Raw genomic sequence first — 25180 nt, 5'->3', positions numbered from 1 at the left:
TTTTGTGTCTTTCTCCTAATCTCCATCTGTATTTATGCATGCCTGTCAGTTGCTGTCTGAGGTCCACAGGACAGCAAAGCATCAGATAAAAGCTGCCATGGTTGCACTGAAGGAGGAGTTGTCGTGCTATCATTCTGATGTGGAGAAACAGATCTCAGCAGGACTGCAGCAGGCCAGTCTGCTGCAGCACGACATCACTCACACGATCACAGGTGTGTGTTTGTTTCTGTGAAGTTAGAAAATGTACAACGAGGATGTGTTCAGCATCTTGATTCTTTTTTTTTTTACTGCATCTCAACTTATAGGACATGTGTGAGCCGATATTACAGTCTCTATCGTCCCAAAGCTTGACTGCACTCTGTAGGAAGTGGCTACACCCACCTGTGGTGATTTGCTTCTGTCCTGGGTTCAAAAAGCATCAGTGAAAGACATTGAAAAAGAGGTGATGGGTGAGGGAAATGTGCCCTTTCTTTTATGATTTTTTTAAGGTTCAGTGTGATGGATCAAAACTTTCTCATTCCAAGTTGTCACATATCGCAGCTTTGTGGACTTTCATGTTTACATATTACACACTAGGCAGTTTATTTCTCCACATAAGTGGGTCCTCTTCCATGGAGTCAGCCATTTTGTTTCTATAAATCAAATACTAGAAGGGCCTTTCCCGTTTTTGCATCAGCCACTGTAGTTTTCCTACACTCTTGACAAATGGGTGAAGTTTCATTTCTGCTACCTCACCGCTAGATGCCACTAAATCCTACACACTGGACCTTTAAGACATTAGTTTTGATGTTGTTCTGCCACATTTTAGCAATGACGTGTTCTAAAACAACAGGGGCACGTTCAATGTGAAAATGGTGTGCAGTGTTTCGCTACGGTTTCCAGGTTGAACAAAATGTTTCCTCTAATTGGTCTGAAACTATGTTCAACAAGGTTTGAGGAATGTTTTTTTTCTCATTTGGTGAGAGTGTCAGAGGTGTTACCCAGTCAGCAGTGACATGTGTTTAATAATTGCCAAATTAAAAGGCAGTGTGCTTGCGTACACAGCAGGATGTTGCACCACTGTTTCCATTTAAATACAGATTTTGCTATGTCTTGTCAAGGCAGAAAGCACCTTCGTTGTTCATAACTTTGATGTCAGGACCCAATTAAAATCTAAGGGTTCCCGATTTGAAAGTTATGAAAAAAAATGTCTAATTTTTTTTTTGTTTCCTCTGAAATACCTGCCAGCTCACCAGGCCTCTTCAATCCCTCATATCAAATGTGAAGAAGAAAGTCACTCTTCGGTTGAACTGCCAGCGACTCATGTTCACACAAAGGCACACAGCCAAAACCATCACTGGGTGTCACAAATAGCATTCCTCCACTTTCTGTGAATCACAAGATGTAAAGGTGGTAGCTGAAGATTTTGTTTGTCTTGCACAAAGTAACAGCAGAAGTGGATCATTGATAAAAGTTTCCCTCAGGCGACAGGCGAGGTGTTTCTATAGTTTCTTTAGACTACTTCATTATTTGACTGGCAGCTTTGTGATTGTGTAATTATGTGATGGAATGTGAAGTGTTTTACGAGCCCCGAGGCATGAAATACTTCAACGTAAGCTCACGTCATGTTTCTTTTGAAATATTAATATTTATTATTAAAGTATTTAAACAAAAGTATTAAACATCTTCTGTTAAACCAGTGTGGGGTATATCATATCATACATCATCAGCATTCTTGAACAAAATCCAAGTCTTGTACATGGAGCTGATAAAACTGGCAGCACATTAACAATACATTGTGCTGAAAAATTCCAAGGTGGTTCAGTACATGGCACAGATGTTTTTATTGTAGGTGCTGACACCTCTGAGTGGCGTTGAACCAGACGATGCCAGGGTGTGGCAGTGCCTGGGGAAGCTGGAGTTAGGCTTAGAGGGGCGTATGTGGCTCCAGGAGATATGGGGAGTCCACAGTGGAACCTGGAGGCCTTTGCTACTCAAAGCTCAGAACACTCTCTACAAAATAATTCAACAAATATGTCAGTGTATCAAGTAATTTCAAAGAAAACTTAGCCTGGACCTTATCTTCCTATGTTTGTGTCTGAGTGGTTAATGGAGACAACAGTTTTTGAGGTTAAGAGAGACTGTGGCAGCTGCAGCTGTGAAACAGGCTGCGATGTAATTTCTAAAGGCAATCGTGCACAGTCAATTTATGACATCTAAAAGTGTGTTTTTGCCACTAACAGGCTCAGACTGATATTTTAAGTGTCTAGAAGCATTATGGAAAAGGCCCTGGTCTGTTTGTTAATGTGTGTAACCAGAACGTGCTCAAGAAGAATTCAAACTTTGACATTTCACAGTGCAGTCAGCTAAATATCCAGCCATAGCAGTTAAAATCTTTAAGATAAAGTTAAGCTACGCATTCTGTACCTTAACAAAACAAACACTTCCTGGCACTCCTCTCTCCAACTCTCACTTATGTTTCCATCGTTGTTATTCCTGCAACAAGTCACCTCTTGCAAGATTTCAAGACCTCTCCTTGTGCGAGGCTTGGTTACAATGACACACAGACCAGCATAAGGTAAGGAAAAACTTTTTTCTTCTGTTCCGGGGTGTTGTCAGACACATATAATAATCTGAGCTTGTCAGTGCCAAAAACAAGCACGTTTAATGGACGGAAAGTGGCAGTGCCAAATTGCCCCTGGCGATTACACTGCAGCCTGCCACTGCTGTGGCTGCAGCAGTCTCTCTCAATACTGGACCAATTTCAAAAATTGCTGTCCTATTAGTCACTTAGACACAAAAACTGGGGAAAATAGGGTCCAGGTTGAAAAATACAGAAGCTCCCTTTAGGGTAAAGAGTGGTGAAAACTCACCATGCTGTCTTTCACATCCCTCCGCTCCTCTTTCACCTCCAGGTGGTTGATATGTGCGCTGTGATGTTCTGGTGGTTGCTCTCACAAAATCCATGTTTCTCTTTTGACTCTTCCTAGCTCACGACAGTGTTGTGTAGGATCAAAGAGAGAGTGGTCAAGGTGTGTGGCAGGATGGGCTGAGAAAAACACACACACACACACTTATTTTATTCTTGTCACTACAAACCAAATGCACCTTTCTCTGTCTGCCCCTGTCTCATACACATAGACGGCAAACAAAAACAGTACCTGGAAACAGAATTGTTGGCTCTTCAATGTCAATTAATTCTGGAGGTGATCTTGCAGATAAGATTACCAGCATTTACACGTGATGTGGGTGAGCAGGTCTGTGTCTTTATATCTTTGTCTGCGTATGTTTGTTTTCTTTATTTAGGTCTTTTTTTCAAAAGTAACTCCCCTTGATTTCAGGATCTGTCTCGTTACTATGCAGTGGTGAATCCAGAACAAGCCCTCTTCATCCACCCTAACAACCTTCTTCCACTCAATCCCAAAAGACAAACTGACCTCTTAATCCAATTAGGTACAGTGTGTGATCAGGTTTAGGTTAAGCACTGAATGCTCTTTTTAATTGAACCATTTGTTTGCTTCATTTTCAAGGCTGTAGACCCAAGATTTCGTTTTCCTGCAGTGATGAGGTACTTCCTGCCACAACAGTGCTCACCTCTCCCTGTCAGTCCCAGCAACCCCTGCAGCCCCACCTCTAGTGTCACACAGCCAATGTACCACGAGCTGCTGCCTCCTTGTGACTGCCAGCAGAACTTCTGCCAAACCTCTAAAGGCTCCACCTCAGGATTTGAAACACTCTCACCAAGCACCGTGTCTAACCAGGATGACACTTTGGCCAACTCAGAAAACTCAGTGCTTGATGCAGGAGAATACATCCATGTCACTGAACCATGAAAGAACTGTAGAGCACCACAGAGTACAGTAAGGTTTAGGGAGAGTGGATCATGTCCTCTGTATATTTTTCAGAACAAAGATACAACTTCAATAGAAAGGGAACAAATTGACAGCTATATAGTGAAATTGTTTCAGCCTTATGTACAGACACTTAAGCCCCAAAAATGTATCATTAAAGGTCCAGTGTGTAGGATTTAGGGGTGTCTATTGGCAGAAATGGTATGTAATATTCATAATTATGTTTTCATTGGTTTATGATTACCTGAAAATAAGAATCGTGGTTTTCATGATCTGAGAATGAACTGTTTATATCTGTGTACATGGTGGGTCTTCTCCCATGGAGTTTGCCATGTTTCTACAGTTGCCCAAAACGGACAAAAGAAACACTGGCTTTAGACAGATTTATTTATTTTTTTGTGTTTTCTCATCAGCCACTGTAGTTCTACATGCTTGGCATACAGGAGAAGTTTCAATTCTGCAGCCTCACCTCTAGATGCCAGTAAATACACTGGACCTTTAATTAAACTATAAATTTCAAGGAGGAAAAAAGAGAATATACTTAAACATAAACCTGATAACCTCATTGTACTTATGCTACTGTATGTCTGTTTTATAGTTTAGTATATCAGAGGTGAAACGATTCATTAATTAGTAAGTGACAGAGACATGAATATCTTTGGAAACAATTTTCTGATACTTTAGACTTAACGATAATCTTTTATTTAAAAAAAAAATATCCATAGGCTTAAATGATCAGTAATGAAAACAGTCATGACTTACAGACCTATTGTGGCACATTGAAGCATACATTACAGTAGCCTTGTTGCATAATGTTGATATATCCACCTAAGATCCAGCAATTCATCCTCCCCTGTGGGGACATGACACTGAGGCCTTTACCTTTAAAACCATGCATGCAGTCTATTTGACTCCAGATAGACTGGGAAAAGGACATCCTGGGCTTTGTAGAGATGTAACAAACATGGCGGTGTGACCAACACAACATATCTTTTGTCCTTTGGGAGTGGGGAACTGTGGTCTGAGTAGTCTGAGCCTTAACTGTATTGTATTAAGATTTCAAATGTCTGTTCATTTTTAAGCCTTTCAAAACACACATTTTAACACGTCCTTTGTGGGGGACAGCGAGACTTGCTTCTTTTCATTCTTAACCATTTCTTGTACACACACACATAAGCACACACACTATGTATAACCAGTTAAAAAGCATGCAAAATGCCTTTAACACTACATATCTTAAAAGGGAATTTAATTATATAATGTAAATGTATGTTTTGTGGAAAAGGTTGACTCCATGTCCAATACAAGGGACATGATACAAAACATTTATAAAGAACATTTCATGAGAGAAAAAAATCTATGTGATATGGTTCCTACATTCCAATTACTATGACATGAAATAAAATAAAAATCTACATATCCAAACGTTTTTTTTCTGGGGCTCAGGAGGATATATTTTTGGACTTTGTACTGTTACTTTTGGGCTCAGGTAGAATGCATAAAGTTGGCTGTACGAAATGAAGTGTGAGAACCTCTAATTCATATTTCATGTCTTCTAACTTCACTGACGATGCAAAGCAATGACCCCCAACCTGACGACCTCCTGAGGGGTCCCAAGAAAAATCTGAGGGGTGATTTATGTATTTATTTTTTTAATGTAAACGTTTTGCTTTTTCCCCCTTACTTTCAGCGCAGGCCTGTGAAGTTCTGCATTTGAAATGATCTGAGAATTTAAAAAAAGTCTTTCACAGCTGTTGTCATGAGGGGTTACAGACAGACAGTTTTGCTTCATCTTAAGGGGTCCACCAGTCAAATAGATTGGGAGCCAGCTACTGTTGTAAATTACAAGGCCAGTATGACCAGTCTCTGCCTGACAGGCCTGCAGCATATTGAACACATGGACACGCCCATGTGGCTTTCTAGCTGTTTCCTACAGCTGGATCGGCTCTTAAAGGGGAGGACAGCATACTAAAGGGGGAAGCCTTTACAATCAGCCTTGAGGGATACAATAATTTATTTATATAAAATACAATTCATCCAAAACCCAAGCCTGACAGGAGCTCCCTGGTGACATTTATTAATATGAATCAAGAGAAGACACAGAAATTAGGAACTGCTGCTGTCTTTAGAGAACACAGAGTTCCCCTTAAACCAGCCCAGACCTGCCCTTTAATTCAGCCTGCTCCTCCGCCATGTATCTACTGTCGGCATAACACAACAGCGGGACCCTCAGCTTCCACATCCTCCGTGCCCTTCTCTGTCCGCCGCGTCACCAGCGAGTCTTTCTCCCCCCCTGCCATGCCCCGGGTCACCTCCCTGCTGCCCGCCCTGCTGTTCGTTCTCCTGCCGGGTCCGAGCCGGGGGTATTTCCCCGAGGAGCGCTGGAGCCCCGAGTCTTCGCTCCTCGCTCCCCGGGTCGTCGTCGCGCTGGTCTGCCGCAACTCGGCGCACTCTCTGCCGCTCTTCCTCGGAGCCCTCGAGCGCCTCGACTACCCGAAGGACCGCATTGCGCTGTGGTGAGTGTCATCGCTTTTACTCTTATAAAAGGACTCATGACACTGAATGTCAGATTATATTGTGTCAAAACTTTTAAAAGTATTGTAAGAATATTAAAATGGCAGGAAAGTATGCCTTAATGTGATTTAACGTGAGTGTGAGCTCATTAAAGAGACACGTAAGGCTCATATGGATATGGAAGCCCATGTAGACATATTATAGGAGAAAAGTCTACGTGCGTTTGCGCGTGCGCTTGTGGGTTTTGGCCATGTGGGGCCGCTGTGTTGTTATTCAGATGTAGGTAAACGCAAGAGCTCGTTATCTTCACACCTCACAAATCAAATCGTTGGTGAAATGAGTATAGGTTAGAGCAGCGTGGGTGTGGATGTGCCGGGGTATTATAAGGACTTGGCCCCGGCAGCAGAGCCCGGAGTGCGGGCTGCGCCATCAGACAGGCCCGTAAAAAGTTCCATTCAGTCACAGATCTTCCTTCTCATCCCCCCTCCGCTTTTCCCCTCTACCCCACCCTCCCATTTCTTTTTCCCCTCCCTCTTCCCCTCTCCACATCTTCGTCTTCGAACAAAAACCAGCATTGTTGTTTTAAAAAAAAGTTTTCAAATTGCCACCTGAGCTGTCAAAATCTTGCACAATCCACCTTCAACAAACTGCGTCTGTGAAGCTGTCTATTAAAAGCTTCTGCAGGATTTACCTTCCTCAGCCCCGGCCTGTTGTTCCGCCACCAAGCCCCCAGCCTTCCAGATTATTCTTGTCTCTACTGCTCACTTCCTCTTGTCATTTTGATCCTGCGCCAGTAGATCTGTTTTTGGAGATTAGGTTAATCTTTTCATCAGCATTCAGCCCTGACAGGTTAGATTGTATTTCCTACAAACCCTGTGACCTAATAAAAGCAAAGAAGAGCAATATCTTCAATCAGAGTTTATGTGATTGTGTGAGTTTGGATTGCAGTGCAACATCATTCAAACTCCCATGGATTGCTTCATCCGACAGGGTGCCAAGCCGCTCTGAGAGTGTGCAGTGGGAGCTAGAATGAGGGATTCAAGTGTCCCTGTGTCTGTTTAAACAAACCACCCTGAATGTTGAGCTTTTTTCCCCTTGTATCCCAGCCAGCAAATTCAGCCTCGGTGCCTGAGTCTAACTATGCCCATGTGGCAGCCGGAGCTCAGTTTTCTGCATGGTTGCTTTGATCTACAACATATCCCTTCCCTCAGTGAAAGACCACATATAAAAGGGTTTGAAATGCAGCGTGAGAGACATAAACTGAGCTGCTAGCATGCCACCTGTCGATACCTGTAGTTATCAGCCCGACAGGTTAAGATGGAGCACTTGGCAAGCGGCAGCATAGACACACTCTTATGCAGACTGCCTAAATAAGTGTGTGTGTGTGTGTGTGTGTGTGTGTGCGTGTTCTGCAGGGACATGCAGGATGGATATTATCAGTCCATAAATCTTCCAGTTTTATCTCTCTTGTCTCTTTCTCAGCTTTCTCTTATCCTTGAGGCATGGCTCTGTTGCTGGCACTCAAGCAAACCCAAATATTTCCTCACTGTAAACTTTATTCACTACCTCTGCTCATTGAGAACTTCACAGCAGCCAGAGAGCAAAAGGTAGGGAGAGCAGCGGGGGGAAGAAGAAGAAGATGGATAGGTGGGTTGGTCACATGTAGGTGCTCGGACGGCACGGCTGTGTTAAAAGGCCACAGACAGATGGGAAACTAACACCTGCAGCACGCCGACTGTCACTCACTACATGACAGGGCCGGGAGCACATCCATTTCTCCCATATTTACGCATTCTTTCCCCCTCTCTTGCTATGTCTGCGTCTGTGCCCCTCCCCGACACACACTGAGATCTGTTATGATAACACAGACAGCAGACGAATGCCACTGCTCCGCTTTTCAGCCCCTATTGTCTGCCTGTGATCTTCTTTGTCCACGCCGAACAGTAGTGATGTCCAACTCTGCTCCTATGACAGCAAGACCCTCAGGGGACAGACGTAGAAACAGATATTACATAAATATTATTAATGCAATATTTTATGGGGTTTGGTTGTATCAAGATACATCTTAAATGTGTTTTTTAAATTGATTAAAGGTCCAGTGTGTGGATTTAGGAGGATATATTGACAGACATGGTATATAACTGTGTTTTCATTGGTGTACAATCACCTGAAATTAAGAATTGTTCTGTTTTCATTACCTTTGAATGAGCTGTTTATATCTACATACAAAGCAAGTCCTCTTCCACCGAGTCCGCCATGTTTTTCTACAGTAGCCAAGAATGGACAAACTGAACACTGGCTCTAGATTGGGTCATTCACCTTTTCTTGTCAGCCACAATACTGTAGTTCTCTTTATGCTTGGCACACGTGAGAATCTGCAACCCTTACCGCTAGATACAACTCAATCCAACAAACTAGACCTTTAAAATGACTGTAAGTAGGCAACTCTATAAAATTATTATTTGCAATATTCTGATTTCAGCTTCTTCTTCTGCGCCCAAATAGCCACGAAAATGCATTAATGGCAGTTTGAGGATATGTTACAGTTAACTGATAGACTTGTCTGAGCTTATTTGATTTTCGTGGTTCAGACAAATGATCAGTGGAACATTCTACATCATTCTGGTCATCATGTTTAAATTGCAAAGTGTTTTCTGACCTAACAATAGTGATAGTCTCCACGTTATATCTTAGTATGTTAGTGTCAAGTCATTGCTTTTGAAACATGGTGGCAGCAAACATTTATTTACAGTACTGACTATGATTTTGATTCAGCTTTTAATGACTTAATTGTTAAGTCTGCAAAATATCAGAGGGAAGTGAAATATTCAGATTATGAATTTCCAGAGTAGTTGGGCGGCATAGCTATAAAATCGTTAATTTTTGTGATAAAAGCACCAAATTTGCCAGATGTCTTGACAAATATATTTAGAACAAATCTGGATATTGGGGCATGAGAAACTCGCCCCCTGGTGGCCAGAACAGGCAATTGAATCCTACCTGCCCATGGACCTGTCCCGTTAATTGGATCCACTCCAAAATGTAATGGCTTCTAAGTTGGACCATGCTACATGGCTCCACCAAGTTTTGTGAAAATTGGTTGGACAGTTTTCACGTAATTCTCATCCAAAAAATGAATGGAAGTGAATGGGTGGCCACGTGTGGGCGGCCCGTGGACACGCCCCCTGAGTTGGATCAACACCAAAATTTAATGTAGTCTAAGTTGGCATGTGTTACATCCCTCCACCGAATTTTGTGAAAATCGGTCAAGCAGTTTTTGTATAATTCTGCTAACAAACTAATAAATTGGGCGGCATAGCTAAAAAATTGTTCATTTTTGCGATAAAAGTGCCAAATTTGGGACATTTATGGCTTAATATACTGGAACAGAACACTTTGGTCAACCCCCCAAGCTGCTGTTATCATTGTTTTCAGCACCACAAATATAATTTAGAGACCAGTTAAAGTGAAAAACATGTTTCATTCTAATGTAGGACAACAGTAAATTAAAGACATCCAACACAATGGTGAGATTTAGTTATTTATAAGGCCATTGAACAATGTTCAGTGAACATACTTAACAATTACACTGTAACAGTTTGGACATATCTAACTAGTGCAGCCATCTGCAGCAATGAGGAACCTTAATGATAGAGCTGTTTTTACAACGAGGCCTTGAATATTATGAGAAAAGAAGAACAAAAGGGGGAAAAACATTCATAGATCACAGTGTCACTGTAACTATAATCAGGAGGCCATGAAATTGGTAGTGGATTATTTAATACTCCTTTTCTTTCAGTCTTTACGTTGAATACATATTATCCTCTGTAGATTTTAAACTTTTTCTCATGTGCATTTTGAAAATAGATTTAGTTCAATTAATTCAGGATATCTGAACACTAGAGAGCACAGAGCAGTGTAAGTGAAGAAACTGCATAGAGATATCAATGCTGGGTATTTGTAGAAAAATAATCCTCTACCAATTTCATGGCCTCCTGATTATAGTGACAGTATTTTTCACTTTAACTGGTCTCTAAATTATATTTGTGGTCCTGAAAACAATGATAACAGCAGCTTGGGGGGTTGACCAAAGTGTTCTGTTCCAGTATATTAAGCTATAAATGTCCCAAATTTGGCACTTTTATCGCAAAAATGAACAATTTTTTAGCTATGCCGCCCAATTTATTAGTTTGTTAGCAGAATTATACAAAAACTGATTTTGACCGATTTTCACAAAATTCGGTGGAGGGATGTAACACATGTCAACTTAGACTACATTAAATTTTGGTGTTGATCCAACTCAGGGGGCGTGTCCACGGGCCGCCCACACGTGGCCGCCCATTCACTTCCATTCATTTTTTGGATGAGGATTACGTGAAAGCTGTCCAACCGATTTTCACAAAACTTGGTGGAGGCATGTAGCATGGTCCAACTTAGAAGCCATTACATTTTGGAGTGGATCCAATTAACGGGATGGGTCCATGCCATGGGCAGGTAGGATTCACAAAATTGAACAATTCTAGAAAAATATTGAGCTATGCTGCCCCACTAGAGCCCAAGGTAGCGTCTCCAAATTGTTTTTTGTTTTTTTTTTTTCTGTTAAAACCACGGGTGATGTCACCCATTGATTTGTGGACCTGCTGTCTTGGTTTTTCTGGAGCAATTTTTTTTATCTGGACTATATTTGGATGAGAGGCTGGTGCTGTTGAGGAGCGAGGGGTGGATCTGACTGAGAAGTGGAGGACACTATCCACACACAGCCTGTCACTCTAAGCAGCCCACCCTTAATTATGCATACTGCTTTAGGTCTTAATAAAATGTTAATGGACGAGATATAACCCCCCCCCCGCCCCCCCCCACAGTTGTCCTGAAGGGGGAAGTAGCTATAGAGACCAAAACTATTTTTTGTACCAGGCTGTAAACATGTTTATTTCTGCTTGGGCATTTTAACATGGGGAGTCTATGGGGACTGACTCGCTTCTGGAGCCTCAAGCAGGCGTTTAAAGAACTGCAGTTTCTGGCACCTCTGTGTTGGCTTTATTTTTCTGCCTGGGAGGTTTCCACTTGTCCAAAATATAAAACTACTGAATTTACAACTCCAGTGCTTTTTAATTTGCTTGATAAATTACAGAATTTAACAATCAGTTGCATATTGACACTGTTGTCGCTTCTTTCTATTAATGAAGGCACTCTACTGATGAATGAAGGAGCTAAATGTCTCAACCTGACTTTGAAATATCACAGTATTTGACTTAGTCAGTATCTTTCTCTGCTTATTATTAATTATTTAATTTATAAACTCTTTCTCAATTGAATTTAGACAAAAATAAACTTGTCAAGATGCATATCACTGGATCAGGCTTATTCCGAAGAACCAGAATACCAGTCCAGAGATAGGAACACAGATTCCAATAGGCTACCTTGACCTGTGGGTAATTGTCCATTACAAAGTACCAATCTGATACCAGTGGTTTTTCCACCTAATTCAAAATCTGCATTCCCCAATGAATGCAATGGATTGGGATCTCTTTTCTATGTGTAAGTTAACATGAGCATACAACTACACATCACTTCTTACTAAAAGTGGAGGCATTAGTTGTGAAGAGACATTAGCTCACTGCAGTAAATGAATGGAGGAAACAATGAAGCTCCTGTTGTGAGAATGCTGTTTGAGTGACAGAATAATAACTGCTGGCAAATATTTATGAATAAGGCATTATTGTGCACAGGGATTGCTGTGGTGCTCAGCCATTGGCCCAGTGCAGCTGAATAAAGGTGGAATCACTGAATTTCAATGACAGGTCACGAAGCAGTTTTTATTAGGAGCAGGCTCGGCTTAATAATGTCAGTTCTGGGACCAATACCGTTCCAGCGCAACAAATCAGTGCATCCCTAATACCCCTAATATAAGGCTCTTGGGGTGAATTTTGGATTTTTGATATCGGGCTGTATAAAAAAGATTTAGTGGACCTCACTGAATCGTTGTTGGAATATGAAATTCAACACGGTGACACAAGATTTTATCCGTAGATCTACCCCTGACCCATAGTAACACTGGATCATCAAAGAGTACCTTACATGGTTGGTGGATAAAGCTGCAATAATTAATCAATTAATTGTCGACTATTAAATTAATTGCCAACTCATTTGATAACAGCTTTGTAAATGTGAATATTTTCAGTTTTTACTCCTCCAGTTACTGAATATTTAGGGGTTTTGGAGAAAAAAAAATGTCAGAGGACATCATCTTGGTCTTTTTATGAAACCCAGCTTGACATATTTCAAAATTTTTTGCTATATTATGGACCAAATTATTAAGAAATAATTAGAAAAAATAATTGATAGACTAATTTATTTATTTTATTTTATTTTATTTTATTTTACAGGGACAGTGCACAGTTACTTAGCGGCACCAGAGTTAGCTATAAGCTAATTTTCATCTGTAGTCTCTTGGCAGGAAACAGAGAATAATTTATCAGCTACAATTAATGTAGTCAATAAGTGGAGCCCTGTTACAGGGTGTCTGCAGCTTCTTAAAAAGTTGTAAAATGTCTTAAATTCAATTTTATAAATATTTTATCTGAAAGGTCATTAAATTGTCTTGAATTTGAATTTGTGTGGCCCTAATTGCCACAAACCTTTTAACTGTTATTTATCTTTTAATATATTTTTGTCAAAATGAATCAAGCTCTTCTGTGTAAAAGTCCACATTTGTGATGGTACAAATCTTTAAACCTGCCCCTGAACCTAGTACCCTCTTTTTATGTCATACTTGCACTTTTTGGTGAAATGTAAATTACCCTTACTCACTCTAAAAACCATATTCCTACATAGAACCAACCTCTGCTCTTAAATTTGCTTAAAAAATATCTTGAAAAGGTATAAAAAGTACTAAATTTAAGTGTCTGATACCAGTAGACACCATATATTGGTGGTACTGCTGATCAAGGTGCGTCTTACTCAAGGTCCCTGTGTCTCTCCCTCAGGGTGGCGACAGATCACAACATAGACAACACCACAGCCATCCTGAGAGACTGGCTGGTGAAGGTGCAGAATGACTATCACTATGTGGAGTGGAGACCTGACGATGAATCCAGGTACTGTGTGTGTGTGTGTGTGTGTGTGTGTGTGTGTGTGTGTGTGTGTGTGTGCATGCGTATATGAGTGAATGAGTATGTGTGTGAGACATGCATTACCTAATAGTTACTGTCCGTGCATGTCTCAGTGCCTTTGAAGATGAGGTGGGGCCTAAGCACTGGAATAATCTCCGTTATGAACATGTAATGAAGCTCCGTCAGGCAGCGCTGGATACTGCCCGCGAGATCTGGGCCGACTACCTGCTGGTATGTTATCATCCCCTCAACAGCTTCATAAGCTTCCTCTTATTATGCACTCTGAGTGAAGTCTCTGACTCTGGGTCAGAAGTGAGCAGAGATACGTGGAAGTAAGTAAGCTGAGTCACAGCGCTCGACTCTTTGAATACTCAAGCATGCATTGTCTGCACTTGATAATACCTGTTCAGGGTAAGGAGGTCAATGTTAAATATATGGATGAGAAAGTAAAGCTCAGTCTTTTACATAGAAAATAAAAAGGTACTGCAATAAAGACGAAATCTATGAGCAATGAATAAAGCCATGTTTTAGACGAAGAGACATTTTGATGACTACTGCAGATTTATTTAACGTCTTAATTTCTTTTTAGTCTTAAAATCTAATCTTCCAGAGATTATCTCTGTGACATGCAAGTGTTTCTTTGTGTTATAAATTGGCCATTTTGTCACAGCAGATGTAAGCAAAGCAACATAAAGCATAATGAGCTGTGCTAATGTAATAAAGTAATGGAGAAGATCGAGGAGATGAACGCCGCAGTGGGAAGGAAAGAGATGGAGTTCAAATATTTGTTTGTCGTCAGTCTAAGTCATGTTAACATTATTTTTTAACTGGTACGACTTTTCCATAATGTACAATAAAGCCCAAGTATCTTTGCTATGGTTTCCTGTATGTCAATATATGATGCAGTGATGTAGAGTTGTTAAAATGCTTTTCTCAAAAGCTTGTGAGAGTATTTTTAATTTCATTCACTACCATTGCCAGCTTATTTGTCATAGCCATGATGTATTTGGTCATTAAAGAGCTATAGCCAAGATCATCTGTACAGATCAGGAATTTTTCCAGTTGAAAAATTAATTTGTCAGATGAACCAGTACAAAATGGTGACACTGTTTCTACACCACCTCAGACATATTTTTGGCAGTTCTCTTGTGCAAGTTCATGTTTTATTCATGAGCCGATATGTAGGCCAGTAGGGGTGTAATGATACATGAAAATCTGGATTGATATATGATTCAAGGAGCAATGATCCACAGTCATCGGTGCAAAGTGAAAACATCAATAAATAGCATCAACTTTAAGATACACCTTTATCTTGACATTCTGATGGCATGTCTGTGTCACCAAGCACACCTCCTCCCTAAACATTCAAACAGTGCTCGCAGCTCATCGCCAGGCAGACAATGTCAAGCAGTCAAGAAAAAGACTGAAGATATTTACTGATATTGTCTCAAACTGATCGTAGGCCCCTCAAAATTGTGTCATGGCAGACTTTCTAATTTCAGCAAATATCGTATTGTGTTGAAACTTGGGATGTACACTCCTACAGGCCAGTAAAGATCTGTCTATATTTGGGATCAGCTGATACTTCAACACAGCTGATCATCAGTAAAAAAAAGAGTAAGTAAAAATGTAGAGTACAGTGCACGGTTTCAAATGTCAATGTAAGAATGACCTCAGCTTTAAATTGGCAGTATCCGGACAAATATTTTGGCAGAAAAAAATGCAGGTTGACTGGAAGCAGTCTTCATTTACTGGAGCTGCTCTTGGTGAGACACAAGGAGGCAAACATACACAAGGGTTAAATATCGAGTTTTGGTATTGAGCAGAGGTTGTTCTCAACACACCAGAGTGGAGAACATCCTACTGCAAATACAAGTGCAGCCTGTCTGTACGGCTTGTTTAAAATTCTGGGCTGTGAGTTAAAGTGGGGCAGGAGGGAGCTGCTTATGCTCGCAGTATTCTGTGATCGAACCATGTTGCTGTGGCTCAATCAATCATTTAGTGACAGTGAGTGACATTTTGTCTGTGCTTGCATGTGCATGTGTGTGTTTGAGTCTTGTCAATACTGTGCCCTTCTCGTCTGTCTGCAGGTGGCTGACTGTGACAACCTGCTCACCAATCCGGACACGTTATGGAAGCTGATTAGTGAGAACAAGACGATCGTAGCGCCAATGCTGGAGTCCAGAGCTGCGTATTCTAACTTCTGGTGCGGCATGACCTCACAGGTACTGCAATTTACACGACTTCTAACATGCATGTAGAGCTTTAGGTACACTTCACAGTTCCTTCACCTGCTTTGTGTGTTGGGTGTGGGTGTGGTGTAAATGTTCTGCTAAAATAAGTTTACTGTGGTGACATTAGAAATCAGATTAAACATTTAAAACAGTAAAGTCACTCTAGTTACGACACCAAATCAAATACTCTCTAAGTCACTGTAAGACTACTAATGCAAGTATTACGCATGGGCTTTAAAGTATGAACTGCACATTACTAAAGTACAGTTGTTTATGCCTCCACCAGGCAATAGCCATGGCCATTATGTTTTCAAGTTATTCATCTTTTGGTCTCATTCTTGTGAATGGGATATCTCAAGAACACCGTAAGAGAATTTTCTCAAATTTCACGCAAACGTCCACTTTGTACTGAAGAATAACCTGATTGGAATTTGGTGGTCAAAGGTCAAGGTCACTGCGACCTCACATAACATGTTTTTGGCCGTAACTCAAGAATTATTTTGCTAATTTTGACAAAACTTCACACAAATGTCTAGTAGGGTATAATGATGACATTTTATATCCAAAAAGTCGATGGTCAGCTTCACTGTAACATCATAATGTAATGCAAAAACACTTCTCTGGCCATTATCCAGTGTCATACCTCCAGACAGGGAGAAATTTGGTTAGATACTGAATTGCTGACGCTGATCTTGAGTGTGCTGTGCTGATTGTATAGATCTTCTGTGCTGCCAGGGAGAAGATGTGTATAAAGCATCCATGTTTTCACTGACGTAGCTGTGAACTGTAACCGCAACTTGACTGGTTCACGGAGGCATACAACCACGAGGTGGTAATTCTATTGTTACATCTTTGGACAGATAATGCAATCCACATAAAGTCTGTTATTTACTCTGTGAGTTACTGATCGTGAATAAAATGTCACTTTTCATGCGGCTCTGCAGATTAATAGAGTGCATCTCCTGCCACCTTCATTATGCAGAAATTCGATCTGGAGGGAATTTCACACTTGATTATTTTTTCTTGTGCATGAAGAAATCAAATTTGTGTGAATAAGTCACTTCAGAAACACAGCAAACGAGTCAATTTGAAGGACCAGTAGAGAGGTTTTTTTATTCTTAAAGTATTCAAGTGATTCCCCTCTGATTACTGGGTAGGAGCGAAATGCTGTGGTAAATATACATTGTAAATTAAAGTGAATTATTTGTCTAACAGGTGAGCTAAATCTGTCCTGCTCCAATATCTATAAATAATATATAATACATAAATAAATATATATATATATATTTATCTAAAAGATACTACTGTGGTTTGTGCTGCTGGTAAAACTATGGGCCAAAGTGACTTTTAATTAATGTATGCCTCATATCCCGTAAAATTTTCAGATTTACAGACATCATTACAGCTCTGCCAGCTTGATTTTGACTAATCAGACTTGCACATCTGATTTATTGGGCATTATGTACTGTATGTGGGTGTCTTGGATGCAGTTCTGTCTGTGATATATTTCTGTCTGGACAGGATGCCTTCAAGTACTCATCCTTGCTTCTTTTCAAATCAGAGTAGACATATGGACATTGTCTATCCTCAAGCACAGAATAAACTCTAACCCAGACCCTGCCTGTCTGATTCCCTGCAGAGAACATTTTCTTCAATGACAGTTAATGGGCCTGTAGCCAAAAGGCAATAAGCGATGTCTGTCAATGTCTCTTCATGTAAGTCAGTATTACTCAGGCTTAGTCACTGAATTTTTTTCTTTTTCGTTTCTTTTTTTTTTTTTTTAGTATTTTAGTAAAGTTTGAAGTTTCAGACATGTCTTGGTCCTGTAAAGGGTTTTAAACTGACACATAGATGTTGATGCATAGAGTTTGGGCAACCAATTTTCTCAATCAAGTCTCTGTCAGACATCTCAGATCAAATCAGATCAGATTTTGAGTTTTCCCCAGCTTTTTAATATGTCTCTGCACCAGTGACAGCTGTGGCCGGAGGCATTGTGGTTTCCCGTTGTCCGTCCAGCCCATTCTTGAGAACCCAATATGTCAGGAAGTAATTCAGGGAATGTCTTCAGGTCTGGCACGAACGTCCTCCTGGACTCAAGGATGAAGTGATTAGAGTTTGGTGGTCAAAGGTCACTGTGACCTCACAAAGAAGATGTTTTTGGCCAGAACTAAAGAATTCTTAGACAAATTGACATCATAATTTCTGCAAAAACACTTTTTTCACCATTATTTAACGTCATAACTCAGGAACAGAAGGGGAGACATTTGAAAGAAAAGAAAATGGCGTATAACTGTACAGTGTTTGTGTGCATTCACTGCAGGGTTACTACAAGCGTACACCAGCCTACATGCCTATCCGTAAGGGAGAGCGCCGTGGCTGTTTCGCTGTACCGATGGTCCACTCCACCTACCTCGTGGACCTACAGAAAGAGGCCTCCCGTCAGCTGGCTTTTTATCCACCGCACCCAGAGTATAGCTGGACCCTGGATGATGTCATAGTCTTTGCCTACTCAGCTCGTGCTGCAGGTGAGACCGAGGGTTGTTATCTGGCGGAGTTCTTAATGTCTTTCTAGGCATGTTTTTTTATATGTTTGTCTCTTGTATCTTTGCAGAGGTGCAGATGTATGTGTGCAACAAAGAGATTTATGGTTATTTCCCAGTTCCAACGCGTTCCCATGGTACCCTGCAGGATGAGGCGGAGAGCTTCTTGCATACTCAGCTTGAGGTCATGGGTAAGTCAAGATCAGAGTGATTTCTTTGTGTTCTACAGTTTTAGCAAAAGTGTGAGAGTTTGCATGTGATCAGTCATTTACACAGACACTAGGCTGTAATTAGACGTGATTACGTCTTTGTACAATGGACATTTGTTCAATTGTACTGATCTGTTGTTCAGTTTTATCTTTAACTTGCATTGTCATGTTGTAATGGTATGCAGTTTTGGCATTTATTTGATTTTCCCAACTTGTGTTAAGCTAAACTAAATGTTTTTTACCGCATCCATTATGAAAAACCAAGACAGGTTTTCTGAAAGTAGCCTAAAGACGTACCTCTACCTATAAACGGCATACCTATTTAGACAATGTTTTGGTTCATGACATTACCTTTGCTAAAATAATTTTGCAGCCAATTTTTTTCAGTTTAAAGGTCTAGTGTGCAGGATTTAGTGGCGTCTAGCGGTGATGTTGCAGATTGCAATCAACTGAAACTTCTCCCATGTGCCAAGCATGTAGGACAGGCCTCTTTAATTACAAAGTGCTTTGGGCCGGATTTTAAATCCAGGAAATGTAGACTGGCCAGACCTTCTCAGCAGCTAGCCTTTTCAAAACCTTTTTTTTTTTCTTAACTTTTGATAACCACACATTTTAAACCAATGTAAATTAATGTTGTTAGAAATAGCGATGTTTATTTTTTTGCTTTTGAAATTTAGAAAAATATATTTGGTCACATATCTTATCCAGGCACATCACAACGTGCAGAAACAGATTGAAAAAAGAGCTATCACTGCACTAAACCTTAACAAGCAGCAATAACAGTAACCAATACCACACTCTATCTCTCTCTACTAGTATTTCTCTCCTTCTCTCTCCACTCTTTCTCCCACACACACACAAACACACATCTTGGCGGTGACTACTCAGTAACAGCCAAGATGTTTGGAAAAGCTAATAAGCATGATCAGAACTGTATCACATGAGAAAACATTGTTTTGTGAAAGATATGATTTGCGGTGTTGTGATACCAACCCGTACATCCTGCCTGATCGGTACTGCGCATATGCAACTCAACAGAGATGAGAAGGAAGCGAGATGGCTCACTCGTTAGCTACTTGCAGACTTAAAATCACAGTTAAGAATATGATATTCCATTTCTGCAAATAGATGCCCCTAAAACCTACACACTGAACCTCAAAGATATTGCCAATTAAGGGTGTAAAAGCTGTCCAGGTGAGACATTCAGTAAAACAAGAGAGGAAACAGAAGTGTCCAAACAAGTGATGTGTGAGTGTAGCGCTATGACTCAGGGACTCCCAAAACAGAATCCAAGTTATCAGAGTTAAGGTAGGGTCCTGCTAAAACTGTCCTCTGTTAGTTATATTCTGCTGTATATACTAAAGTCTTTGTGTAGCACTACTGTGAGTGTTGTAGGTGAGGAAACACCAGCAGGATGTGCTGTGAAACCCACATAATGAATACCAATAATGATAAAACAGTGTCTACATATACTCATCTCACAGAAATCTAGTTCAAATGGTTCATTTTGGAAATCTCCTGAGGACTCCTGAGCATCCCAGAGCCACATTTTGGGAACCTCTGTTCCATCACATTACACATTCTCGTTGTAACCTTCCCTCCGTTTTCCTTTGAAAGTGAGAAATCCTCCATTGGAGCCTTCCAGCTTCCTGTCTCTTCCTCCCAAGCAGCCTGACAAGATTGGCTTTGATGAGGTACGCACACTCAGTCGCATAAACACATAAAACACACAGAATAACCCAAGCATGTGTGTGAGGTTTTGCATTCCTGTGCACCCAGGTGTTTATGATAAATCTGGTGCGGAGAGCTGACCGTCGTGAGCGGATGCTGAGAAGTCTGTATGAGCAGGAGATCAGCTGTAAGGTTGTCGCTGCTGTGGATGGCAAGTACGTTTCTCATCTTCTTCCTCCCCCACTGCCTGTGTCTTACTGATTTGTGCCTCGGCAATGTGCGGTTTAGAGGTTTAGGCTGAGCTGAGACAAACAACCAGGTGAAAAGTAGCGGGTGCCTGCTGTCAATTAAATTTTCTCTGAACCACATAGTTTAATCTTGTCTGTGAGTAAAATGTAACTCTCATGTGTGTGTAGGCTATCCAATCAGTAGGTAGCATCATGTTTTACCTTCTATCATCTTTATTTGTAATGGTGAGAATAAGTAAAAAAAAAACAGCTTGCAACACACGCATGTCTTATATTGTCTGTTTCCTGTTTTCACACACACATCACATCCATATAATTTATTGTCTCTGCATCTAATCTCTGTGTTTATCCCTTCTCTTTCTCCTCAGAGCTCTGAACAAGACTGATATAGAGTCTATGAGGATTAAAATGCTGCCGGGTTACAAAGACCCTTATCACGGTCGGCCTCTCACCAAGGGTGAACTGGGTTGTTTCCTCTCTCATTACAACATCTGGAGGGAGGTGAGACACTTGGAAAGGCCTCAGGCCTCTGGGTCTACCTGTGCATGGTAGATAACGTTTACTACTGAAAAACACAGTAACTCAGTTTGTGTGAGGAGCGGCAGCTGGTGAGATTAATGAGCTTGTTTTATTTTTGTTACAAAAAATGTACTGCTTTTTTTGGGAATAAGGTTCTCCAGCAACTTGCTGTCTTTGTTAATGTAAGAGAACATGTTATAATTTAGAACAAAGGACTCCAGCATAGCAGCAAAGGATTTAAGAAGCTTTTCCATCACAGTAATGCAATAATGAAGCTCTTTCCTGCCAACGTGATGGGAAAAAAAAGATTCCATTAGTCAGTGTACTGAGAAACTTTCTCAAAATAATGTCTTAGTATCTTAAAATGATAAGAAACACTCTCAAAATTATTAGTTTAATTTCCCTTTTTTGTCCACACATATAAATACAGATCACTTTAAATAAGAAATCTTATGGTTTATATAACAAAACCATGTCCAAAGGACAGACAAAGGTAATTGGTCAAGGTATTAGTCATAATTATTAGTTATAAGTATAGTTATAAAGGACAAAAAAAAAACGTGTAGAAATGGGAATCCTTTCCATATTCACAGTAGCAGCAACAGTTTGTATGAGTGATGATTTTTTCCAAATCCTATGTGTTTGACAGCAGGGCATTTCTGAGTGTCTTTTTGTACATAGCCACAGTTACAGAGGAATCCATTAAATGTGCATTTTAATTTCCCAGGATAACTATGAAATTTGATAGAAAACTGACGTGAGACCTTAGTACCTTAAAATAATGAGGAAACATTGTCAAAATATTTACTTATCCTTTTTAAACTGCCTGTGAAGAGCAGGAATATTGCGCTGTTATGCCGCCCTACCATTCTGTATAAAACCTAAAATTGCGGAATGAGGGGACAGAGTGGTCCAGCCTTTAATCTGCCACCAGAGGTAGTAACAGTGTCGAAAAGGTATCTGTATTAACAGGACAGCTGGGCAGGACAGGAGGTGTGGTGTTTTGAAGACATGTTACATATGCGACCCACCATGGGAGATTTAGAAAGTAGCTGTTAGCAGTTAGCGGCTAACTAAAAAAAAGAAGAATAGTAGCTGTAAATGTCTGCACATTGGTAAAACAATATGACTCGGGAGCTCCTTACCCTCCAGGCAGAGGATGAGATCAGCTGCCATACAACAGGGACGGTAGATGATTGTTATTGCTTTGTTATGCCATTGTTGTTTATAAAGTGCTGCTGACACGTGTGTCACACTAAGCCTACACTGTTGAGTTGTATGGGATGCTTGTCACACCTCTTTTGACTGCGGGACGCAAGATGCAAATTCAAGAACGTTTTTCATTATTTTGAGATACCAAGTCATTATTTCAAGAATGTTTTTTTAATTATGTCTTACAGGATCTTTTTTTCATCACATTGGTGAAAAAGGGCTTCCATACATGCCAGCTCACCCAGCAGCACTGTAGTGCTCAAAAACTCATGCGTTTCTGTATTTGTGTATAGATAGTAGATCGTGGTCTGCAGACATCCCTGGTCATCGAGGACGACCTCCGCTTCGAGGTGTTCTTCAAGCGACGAATCCAAGCGCTGCTGCAGGAGGTGAAGACACACAAGCTGGACTGGGATCTCATGTGAGTGATGCTTCAGCGAACAGAAGGAAAACACGATGTAGTAAACAGAGAGGATTATCAGTGAAATCCGTCCATCTGTCACACATGATATCTCACACACCACTGATCACATGCTGAAGACACTTGTGGGAATTATGCATCTTAGCATCACACGACTGAGCTGCTGCAGCATGTTCACATTCACAGAGACCGATCACGGTCAGAGAGGAACAAATTTGGAGGAGTAATGTCAGAAAATAAATACCGTTCATTTTCTGCGCAGACCATGACAAAGTGTGTAAAGGCGTGAACGTATCCAAAAATGAGCAACCTCAGTAGATAATATCAGGGTTTTTCTTCATAGAAAGTCTAAGGCATATAATCTTATCTTTTTTTGTCTCCTTTGTTTTTGTTTGATTGCATTTGATTGCAATCTGGTCATGTCATCCAGTGTATTAAGTCTTGTCTGGTCTCACCTGCCATGTCTCGCCTCACTAAATAAAACAAACAAATAAATAAATTAAAAAAAGTCTGAGGCATATAAAGATGTTAGGAGAAAACTACAACTCAGGAAGTGTTTCGATAAGACACATCGTATCACTGTGTTTAGAATTCTGCTGCACGCACCACTAATAGCAAGCTGGGGCTAAAGATTATATTGTACACTTCATATTAAGTTCAGCAGTTGTTTGTGTAGTGTTTGTGATATTTATGCTGCCTCTTGTTTTGAACACTAAATACAGTTACATCGGGCGAAAGCGGATGCAGGTGGACCACCAAGAGAAGACTGTGCCAAACATCCATAATCTAGTGGAGGCAGACTACTCCTACTGGACACTAGGTTATCTGTTGTCTTTACAAGGAGCCCGGAAGCTCCTCAAGGCCGACCCTCTGACCAAGTTGCTTCCTGTTGATGAGTTCCTTCCTGTCATGTACAACAAACATCCAGTGTGAGTATAACCCATCTGTCCCTTAATCTTCTCTCTGCTCCTCTCATCATGTCTCATTTTTATGCTCTTGTAAATCTAATCACTTTGCTGTTTCCCTCACTCATCAGGTCAGAGTACATGGACCACTTTGAGACTCGGGACCTGCGCGCGTTTTCTGCTGAGCCACTTCTGGTGTATCCGACCCATTACACGGGAGACGAGGGCTACATCAGTGACACGGAAACATCAGTGGTGTGGGACAACGAGACCGTCAAAACCGACTGGGACCGAGCCAAGTCGAGGAAAACTCAGGAGCAGGGGGAGCTGAGCTTCGAGGCCCAGAACTCTGACGTACTGCAGTCTGAACTGGAGAACTGGAGCGCACGGGACGAGCTGTGACGAAGAAGAGGGGAATTGACGAGGAGAGACAGAGAAGACTCTGGCAAACAGAGATAAGGATAAAAGGGGATAGAATAAAGCTGTGATGGTGGAGGGAATGGATAAGATGGCGAGAATAAAACAAATGCAGGAGAAGAGAGAGGAAAGGCAGAGTCAGACCGACACAGGGTTAGTGAGGGGAAAAATGCTCTTCCTTATACATTTCTCTCCCCGGTCTTTCATCTTTCTCTTAGGAGATGAGATGTAGATGTAGAGTTAACTCTTGAAGAGTCAGCTAGCAGCTTTTGTTTTATTTATTGCATCCAACGCACATCCCTTGACCACAGCCCGGTCCGATAACAGAACCATGTAGGGCTGGGCAATATGTTGATATTATATCCATATCCTGATATGAGACTAGATATCACCTTAGATTTTGGATATCTTCCAGACTATTTTCCTGGTTAAAAGGCTGCATTACAGTGAAGTGATGTCATTTTCTGAACTTATCAAACTGTTCTGGCACTCTACTATTTGCCTTTACCCACATCATCATAATATCCACATATCCACATAGCAGTCTCAGAGTTAAAATATTTTGAAAATGCGCCAATAGTCAACCCTACAATATCTTCCCTATATCGATATTGAGGTGTTTGGTAAAAAAATATGTGATATCAGATGTTTTCCATATGACCCAGCCCTAGTTCCATGTTTTAAAGGTCCAGTGTGGAGGATTTAGTGCCATCTAGTGTTACAGAATTGAAACTTCTCTTGTGGGCCAAGTGTGTAGGAGACCTACAGAGGCTGATTCAAAAATGTAAAAGGCCCTATCTAGAACCAGTGTTTGGTTTGCCCGTTTGTGGCGACTGTAGTACAACATGGTGGACTTCATGGAGGAGGACCTGTTAATATAAACAAATGAAAACACAGACATATTATATGCCATTTCTGCCAATAGATGCCCCTAAATGCTACACACTGGACCTTTAAATAGTATTTCACCCATATATAAAGTCTTCCATAGAAAATAAAATAAAACCAGGAGCTGGAAAAAGATGCAGTATTTAGCTTAACTCCAAAGTGACATCTGTTCACAACACATCATGAAAACATCACCTAGTTACACGCGAAAGCTGCAGTATGCTTTGGCTTTGGAAAATGAGCCTCTAGAATATAAAACGACAGCTCCTTTTATACTCTTAAGGAAAAACACAGTCACTAAAATGCTGCCTTTTCTATACACAGTGTTATACGGTCAGTGGCTCCCAACCTTTTTGGCTTTTGATCCCTTAAGAAGAAGTAGTGTCTACTTGAAACCCCTAATCACCAGTTGCGGATGTCTACTGGCTGTGACGAGTTCTACCAAAGAGTTGGGAACCAC

General features: G+C 40.8%; 1 protein-coding gene and 1 long non-coding RNA gene across 2 annotated transcripts; one reads left to right on the top strand and one right to left on the bottom strand.

Moving 5' to 3' along the window:
* Positions 1 to 1686: 1686 nt before the first annotated feature.
* Positions 1687 to 7234, bottom strand: LOC125886082 (uncharacterized). The gene is made up of 3 exons (XR_007448975.1): positions 7036 to 7234; positions 2853 to 3028; positions 1687 to 1992 (listed from the first exon to the last, which is right to left on the bottom strand). It is a non-coding gene; the product is annotated as an uncharacterized LOC125886082 (long non-coding RNA).
* LOC125886081 (procollagen galactosyltransferase 1-like) lies at positions 5891 to 23834 on the top strand. Its single transcript, XM_049572026.1, has 12 exons — positions 5891 to 6346; positions 13331 to 13441; positions 13570 to 13687; positions 15547 to 15681; positions 18011 to 18215; positions 18302 to 18421; positions 20057 to 20133; positions 20219 to 20325; positions 20727 to 20859; positions 22383 to 22510; positions 23233 to 23439; positions 23547 to 23834. The coding sequence occupies exons 1-12, from the start codon at positions 5913 to 5915 to the stop codon at positions 23815 to 23817; spliced, it is 2046 nt and encodes a 681-aa protein (XP_049427983.1). The 5' UTR covers positions 5891 to 5912; the 3' UTR covers positions 23818 to 23834.
* The last annotated feature ends 1346 nt before the right edge of the window (positions 23835 to 25180 follow it).

This window comes from Epinephelus fuscoguttatus, linkage group LG3, assembly GCF_011397635.1.
Source record: "Epinephelus fuscoguttatus linkage group LG3, E.fuscoguttatus.final_Chr_v1".
Taxonomy (NCBI): domain Eukaryota; kingdom Metazoa; phylum Chordata; class Actinopteri; order Perciformes; family Serranidae; genus Epinephelus; species Epinephelus fuscoguttatus.
The sequence above is the reverse complement of the archived record's forward strand: the minus strand, read 5'-3'. Positions and strand labels throughout refer to the sequence as shown.

Bases quoted from the DNA above. Each gene is read 5' to 3' on its own strand.
- LOC125886081 (XM_049572026.1), top strand. From the start codon at position 5,913: ATGAATCAAGAGAAGACACAGAAATTAGGAACTGCTGCTGTCTTTAGA. The intron at 15,682-18,010 runs GTACTGCAATTT...CATTCACTGCAG, and splicing joins GGTGCGGCATGACCTCACAG to GGTTACTACAAGCGTACACC. The intron at 18,422-20,056 runs GTAAGTCAAGAT...TTCCTTTGAAAG, and splicing joins TACTCAGCTTGAGGTCATGG to TGAGAAATCCTCCATTGGAG.